This window comes from Typopeltis vanoorti, chromosome 15, assembly GCF_054136105.1.
Source record: "Typopeltis vanoorti isolate ZY-2024b chromosome 15, IOZ_Tvanoo_1.0, whole genome shotgun sequence".
Classification (NCBI taxonomy): domain Eukaryota; kingdom Metazoa; phylum Arthropoda; class Arachnida; order Uropygi; family Thelyphonidae; genus Typopeltis; species Typopeltis vanoorti.
This window is the reverse complement of record NC_143563.1, coordinates 3,912,795-3,920,559: the sequence shown is the minus strand read 5'-3', so window position 1 is coordinate 3,920,559 and position 7,765 is coordinate 3,912,795. Positions and strand designations below refer to the sequence as shown.

General features: G+C 38.8%; 1 protein-coding gene across 1 annotated transcript in view; it reads left to right on the top strand.

The window, feature by feature from the left end:
- The first annotated feature begins 592 nt into the window (after positions 1–592).
- Positions 593–7,765, top strand: part of LOC150098313 (uncharacterized) — a 571,066-nt gene continuing 563,893 nt past the window's right edge. The window contains exon 1 of the mRNA XM_090405143.1: positions 593–827. Coding sequence (XP_090261269.1) covers positions 593–827 — 235 coding nt within the window. The remainder of the gene's footprint in view (positions 828–7,765) is intronic.

The following is a 7,765-nucleotide window of genomic DNA, read 5'->3' as shown; positions in this document are numbered from 1 at the left end:
AAATAATAATAAAAAAAAACTTTCAATTCGCAAGGCAGTGGTGTCAGGTTAACGCAGTCTGACTGCTTCATTTTACATATGTAAATGAGGGTCCTGTTTGAACCAAAGGAGACGAATGGTGAGTTATTCATTCTCATTCGGTTACTGGAATTCCTCTGCTCAAGACCTTCGCGTCGATAAGAAATTAGCCTTAAACTTTGTCTGTTTATGTGCATGCACCAAAATCATGAATGAAATCTAAGTCAAGTGCATAACTCGTCTGTCCGTCACTTTCGCGCATAAATCACGCGCACTGTGATGTATTCCTTTCCCCGCTGAGTCCACGTGGGAGTCGACAATCCGGGAGGCAACGGAGCTCCTTTAATGTTTACGATGCCACTGTTTTTTTCTTCTGCCATTTTCACTTCCCCGTCCACCCCTCGACCGTTATCATTTACCCAAACGTCAACGGCCGCCTCATTTATAGGCGGTGTGAGATGGAAGTTCGTCGTCTCGTCGGTTGAGAAGCCACGGAGGTTATCGTGATAGTTCCCAGATGTGCGCGTTTTAGATGGGCAGCCGACGCTGAATGTTGTCGCCATTTGATGATGCGATGGAATGGGATGGTGACGAAGGACCAACAGGAAGTCTAAGCCGCTCGCGTTCCTGTAAGAGGATGGCACGGAAGAAGGAGTGTTGCAATTCACGGACCTGTGTGAACTGCGGAACCAAAAGGGCAGAGAAGTCGCGAACTAATTCAAAATGGATTTTTGTTATGTGCTCAGTAATTCTATTTGCGATAATTCTGATGGACAGGCTACTTCCTACCGAAGCCTTGCTTCCTTCTGGTAAGTTCCTCCTAATCGGTACCATTTACATAATGGTCAGTAAAGAGATTAACATGTTATATTCTTTATAAAAAACATTATTTCTTAATAATATTAATATAGGTTCTGCATTTGAGGAAACTTGGTGCTCAAGCTCAGCCGATCCAGCATCAACTACATCATCTAATCACGTCATTTTTCTGTAGCAATAATCTCACCAAATAATTAACAAACTCTAGCGAATCTTTTGGTAATTAATTGGCAGAACAAAGAGTATAATATTGTTACGATTTCCTGAACTTTTAAGGAGGATGGCATATCTTCGGAAACATTCCCACGTTGTTATTTGTTGAAAATGTGAGAAAAGTTATTCCCCATCATCATCTTCAACTATTTTCTGACCACTGCTGGACGGAAGTCCTCAATTCAGTTCTATCCCGAGCTTTTTTTAAGAGAGCGTGGTTTTCTTAGTGTGTAGCGAAGTGCTAGCAGTAATTTTTCTTAATGAAGATTGTCTTAATTTTTTGTCTTAGTTTTAAAATATTTCTGACATTTTTCTTAGCGATGTGAACTACAAGAATGATCAAAGAAAATGTTAGAGGTCTGCTAAATTGTTACAAGCAGATTTTATTTACAGAAAAGTAACGCTCGTGTAGCCTACATATGTTTATTAACGAAATTAAAAAAGCCCTGGTTACGTATAAGGTTATTTAACATAATGTAGTAATTAATATTGAAGTCAATTAGCTTGTACTAATGATATGTGGAACTGGGACTCATCAGTTAATCTTTTATAAATCTCATATATTATTCTTTTTTTTTTTTTTTTTTTGAAGTGCACAAAAATAACATTTGCCAATAAAACCAATAAAATCATAATTTTGAAGTTGTAATATTATAAGCTTAAATCTGTAAATGGCAGAAAGTGAGCTTTCACATTGCGTGAAATAATATTAAGGAACATGCCAGCAACAAAGGTTGGTCGATTGGTAGAGCTCTGCTATGGCTCACGAAAAAGTTAAGCAAGTTGTGTGAAATAATATTACAGGAACATGCCAGCAAGTTGGTCGGTCGATTGGTAGAGTCTGTGTTATGGCTCACGCAAAACGTTGAGCAAGTTTGAGCGCGGTTAGTAGTTGGAAGGGAATCAATCGTTGGATGCTGTTGGCACACTCTCCCTCGATGAGTCTTTGGATTCCCTGGCGGTGTCACATAATAATAATAATATAGCCGATCCTTCACAATCAGAAGAATCAGTATTCTCAGCAGAAAATTCATAACTTTATTTTACAATTTAAGTTTCTTCAAATGAATTTAACGAACTCCACATAGAAAAATAATTCAGATATTATGAATGCAAAATTTCCAAGACAAGTGTTCCAAGTACCACACAGATGATATATAAAATAATAATAATAATATAAATAAAATTAAAAAAACAAAACATCGAGTAGTGGAGTGGAGTGGCTGTACGAGGCAGATTAGCGTACTAAGAGCCGTATAGTGTGGAGTGGCCTCCCGCCGCGATGCATCATGAGATACTACGAGTACAATGCGTCGGGGCGACTGGCTAGCGTATCCTCTTTCCAACCAACAGGTCGTAGGTTCGAATTCCGCTGTGGGCATGGATGTTTGTCATTGTCTTTGTGGGAGATGAACTTTATCACCCGGTGTGAGATCACCTCCCCTCATATTGAAGGAGGTCTGAAGTGGCTTGAAAAAGTTCCATGTTTGGTCTCTAGAGCAGGGTTTCCGGACTATGTGTGTGTGTGTGTGTGTGTGTGTGTAATTGATAAAAAGAAGGAAAACCCACCCACGGTACAAAAAATGTGCCATAGGTTTGCTAATAACTTTAATGGGTGGGAACAACAAAAGAAAAATAAAATCAGAATTTATTATAATTCATTTATGCGCGATATCTCATAACTTTCTTAGGTCATTCTTGTGTATCCCATCCACGAAATTTATAAACTTATAGTACATTAGCAGCATGGGGGAATTTTTTTTTTTTTTTTTTGGTAGTGGTGGGGGGGGGGTGACGGTACGCTACGGTACGGCGTACGGGCAGCTCTATCAAAGAGTGAAGTGTGACAACATACGGATGAGGTACATTTAGAAATTTGTATTATAGTATTAAATATTTTTTTTTAAACATCTGATGAAATTTTCAGTTTCACTACGCCTATTGTTAAGACATTTTCTATAACAATTTTTACAATTTAAATTAATGTCATGTTTATACACCGTTCATGCGAGGTTGTGTCTCGCGCGAGTTGCGCCAGACTGTATTTTAGTGTTATAATAAAACTTGTACTTTGGTTTGCGACTATGCAGTATGGCGTTCATTCCAGTTGTTTGTAATTATTGCATTAAATACTCTATATCTTAAAAAAATAGGTACCGGTACTCATTCTTTACTAGCAGGAAAAATTGAAGACTTAAAGGATGTGAAAAGAAAACTAGAAAAAGTATTTACGTACGAGTACAATTGTTACTTGAGAGCAGTGGCGGCCGGTGAAAATGTTAAGTGGGAGTGCTGCATATACAAAAAAAAAAAAAAAAAAAAAAAAAAAAAATTTTTTTTTTTTCCTAATCAGTAACAAATTTATTAATAAATAAATACATACATACATCTTCAAGGCCCACCTTTCCTAATTGGGTTGTGTGGGCAACAGCTGCAAGAAGAACTTCCAATGGTCACGATCCTCTGCCACTAAGCTCAGGTGTTCTGGTGGGATTCCCAAACGTGTCCAGGTTTGGGATATAATCTATCCGGAGAGTCCTTGGCCTTCCACGTGGCCTCCCACCCTCTGGCTTGGCAAAGAGGGCCTGCTGAGGGAGCCTCTCTTGTGGCATTCTGACCAGGTGCCCGTACCAACGTAACTGTGATCTCTCAAGACGGAGCAGCAGCGGTTGAGTATTGAGGGTTTCCCGAATTGCAGAGCTTCTGACCCTGTCAAGTCTTGTCAGCCCCGCAACCCCTCGAAGGAACCTCATTTCAGCCGCTTGGATTCGTGTCCGCATTCTTTCGGTCATTACCCAACTCTCATGACCATAGGTGAGGATGGGGACATACACTGTATTGAAGACAGCCAGCTTTGCCTTGGAAAGTTCTGTTTGGTCTCTAGGGTTTTCCACTACACACACGAACAGTAGCAGCTACTTTAAGAATGAAAACGTTATCACTCTCTCAAGCAAATAATAAATAAATTTACACATTAAAAATTGCTTTTTTAAAAATATTTCATCCTACCACGAACAAACACCAATAATAAAAGTTTCGTGTCAATAGCAATGACAAGTGCAAACGAATATCGGCGTTAGATCGCAGTGCATTTGTTTCGTGTAACGATAATTGAAAAAATATAATTCTTTTACATTTTCAAGAGTGACACTCGTCATAATTAAGCCTTGTATCAATAATAAATAAATAATTATATGTTATTTTAACAAAATAAAATAAGATTTACAAAAAATAGTTCACCACGCACATGCGTCAATAATAAACGTTTCATATCTCACAGAAATAAGGCGCGTAAGCTTACTAGAAATACACTGCCGCGTGAGCAGTTACAGTTGGGAATGACGTAACGTGCAATGACAAGAGCAAACGAATATCGGCATTAGATGGCAGTGCATTTGTTTCGTTAATTCCAATTATTAACTATTCAATCAATGTCAAAACATAAGCTGTAACCTTTAACATGTTGTACTGCATTTATATAATGTTGTAAGCATTGTTATTATTTATAAACACAAACAAAATTTAATTTTTTCATTTTTTCCTTGGGGGTGCTTCAGTGTCGCAGTGCTTATGTACGGGCCGCCACTGCTTGAGAGAGTGATAACGTTTTCATTCTTAAAATAGCTGTTACTGTTCGTGTGTGCAGTGGAAAATCCTGCTCTAGAGACCAAACAGAACTTTCCAAGCCACTTCAGGTAACCAGTAATCAGAATGGTGGCCTCACACCGGACGATGAAATTTATCCCCAACCTATTTGGTTGGATAGCGGGCAAATTTATCACTGTGTGACATCGAACCCGGTAATTATGTTTACGAATTTTTATCATGTACGCACGCACGAGTATATGATAGAGATTCTTATAAGTTTGTGCAGCGGATCAGGACACTTACTACAGTATCCTTTTCCTACCTGTATAAATTCCAATCTAACCAGCATCTGCGGTTGCAGTGAAAAAGGCATATCAAAATTATTTGTTATCATCTTATGATGTGAAAAGTGAAATATTCGTAGCTAATGCATTAGGCCTTCTGCAGCAGTGGTTCATCTATTAAATCACTAGATTATGTGCTATTAGGATAATTACGTGATGTTAAAGTCGTATGCTATCTCTCAATGGCAATTTGAAACCTCTTTGAAACTTATCACAAAAGTCGTTGCTATTCATCTTATGTTTATTTGTGCTTGTACAAATATTGGTGTAGCTAATCTAATTGTAGCTACTATTGTTCAAAGAAATCGGGGCCGAGATATACGATGTCAAATTTAAACAACTGGTTTCGAGCCCAGTTTTATTTAATTTTTATTTTCAAATAATAAGAATAATTAATTATCGCTTTCTCTCTTGTTATATAAGTAAAGAGAAAAGGAAATATATTATAGTGAATAAGAAATCTATCATTGTTTTTATTCGCATTTATCCCCAGTATAAGCAAACAAAAAAGTGTGAACTCAACGTATCTTCAGCAAAGAGCAGTTGACCAGATGCGCGCGATGTATACACTGAATATTGTATAAAATATTCTATAAAATCCATATTTATTCTAAGATATGCGATATCTAATACATTTAATCACTAAATTTAATTAGTAATTTTTACTAGAATCCCACGGAATGCTCTCCAAATTTTGAACGAAATTTTGTAGCATCTCCACTCCCAGGGCCGGCTCTACCAAAGGCGCAGGACGTGCATTTGCACGGAGCGGCAAGTTTTTTTGGGGCGGCAAAGTTGGCATAAACTATACGAAAAATAAGGGAGAAGGGACGGCAAAATTCCTAGGGGGCAGCCCTGTCCACTCCCCAGTCTAAGTAAAATATTGGTTCCCGCCGCAATATTTTGCCGCTCCTGAGCATGCTCCTCGGTATAAATATTTTATATCACTCCTACGCATGAGAGTTTGCCAAATCTTACAACAGATCACTGCCGTTGCGGGCAAGTAGTCAACAAAAAGGAGCGGGGGGGGGGCCCTGTTGAGTTGTTTTAACAACTGAAGATTGTCATCATTAGGGGAAATCTGGAAGAGACAGCCTGAGAGCACAGTAAAAGATGAGGACAATAAGTTGGTTCATCACATTTGAAGCTGGCAGCAAATTAATGTGATCCGGCAGTTGCTTGTATGTTTCTGAGTTTGAAAGACATGCCTATCCATGGCGTCAGTCATTACGGTGGAATAGCATCCTTGAAAATACGTATGGAAGAAACAATACGTCTGCGAGAAGTGAATTTAGTGCGGCTGTAATTGTAGTGTCACCAGTTAACTAAATTGGCAACTCCTCTCACAGGTTCGTTCTTTTGGACAGCATTAAGCAATTTCAAAGGTTTATGGGGCGCGACATCATATGTGGGAACAATATTCTACTGTTCTTTATATGGGACGAATTTGGGATTTGTAGCGTATTAAAAGTTGAGTATGAGAGAAACACTTTGGGTGGAAAAGCAAGCATGATTTTCTGATTGATTAGATGAGGAGGCGATGGATGTGATGTGCATATGTCAAGATCTTGCATGGAGATTCGGGTGTTATCAAAGGTGAGGGGAGTTGAAGTGTGGTCTTTCTTGAGAGAAATAATGCAAGATTGTATTTCGGTGGCAAAGGTGAGGGGAGTTGAAGTGTGGTCTTTCTTGAGGGAAATAATGCAAGATTGTATTTCGGTGGCAATGAAGTTGACAAGGTTGTCCTCATCTCACTGAAGTACAAACGAGATCTGTGTTTAATGCAGTGATTATGGAATACCTTGTAACTTGCGATATATGGGAAGTGCAAGGTTTGTCGAATGAAAGGATGAATCTAGTGTGCCTGTTACTTTGGATAGAATTTGAGGTTAGTGATCTAAAGGCATTTATAAATAGAAGAAAGAATGTGAGGAAAAGTACAGAACCCCGGAATATTCCGGTTGGCGGGGAAATCTAAAGAAAGGACTGGAAATTTGATTGTAAAGGGATGGTAAACCATAAGATAGAAATTTGGAGGCAAGCTTTTGTACCAGACGCAATCAGACTTTGGAAATATCTAGAGTGACCATACAAATTGCACAAAACCTTTCCAAAACATATGTCCATAGACAAGTACACGTAATGTTGGAAAGAAGATCTGCTGTGGACTTCGAGTGACTGAATCTATTCTAGTGGTCGCTGATCAACTAGTTGACTTTTAGGTCATTCATTCATTTCGTTTAGTGATTCAACGGCCGCGAGTCCCTTTTACGGGGAGGTATGGCACCACCTCAATCCCCCCTATTTTTATCCGGGCTCGGGACCGGCATAGCTGACAATTCAGACCTTGCTGGAGGGACTGTCTTAAGTATTCCTGACTGTATCCATGTGTGTTCACAAGGCCTGGTTGCCTGCTTGCGGGATGAAAAACCTCAGATAAACTGGGGGGAAAACCCTGCTGTCCACGCCCAAGACCGGCTAACTTGGCTAACTAGTATGTGCTGAAATGCAAGAAAACATAAAGAAAAAACACTGCAAATATAATACATGATGGTACAAATTAAGTGAATATTGAATCCAACATTATTTCATAGTCAAATATAGAAACTACAAGAGTTTCGTGCCGAATATATAGAAACTAAAAGTTTCGGCGAATGCAAGCATAAGTAGTGCCTTATGAGCAACTTCTAGTAAAGGTGGGCAAGCTCCAGACCTCTTTCCTTAGCATTTTCCATAAATGTAAAGCACATCTTGCAGAGGTCAGTAATCTTTTTAATATGAAG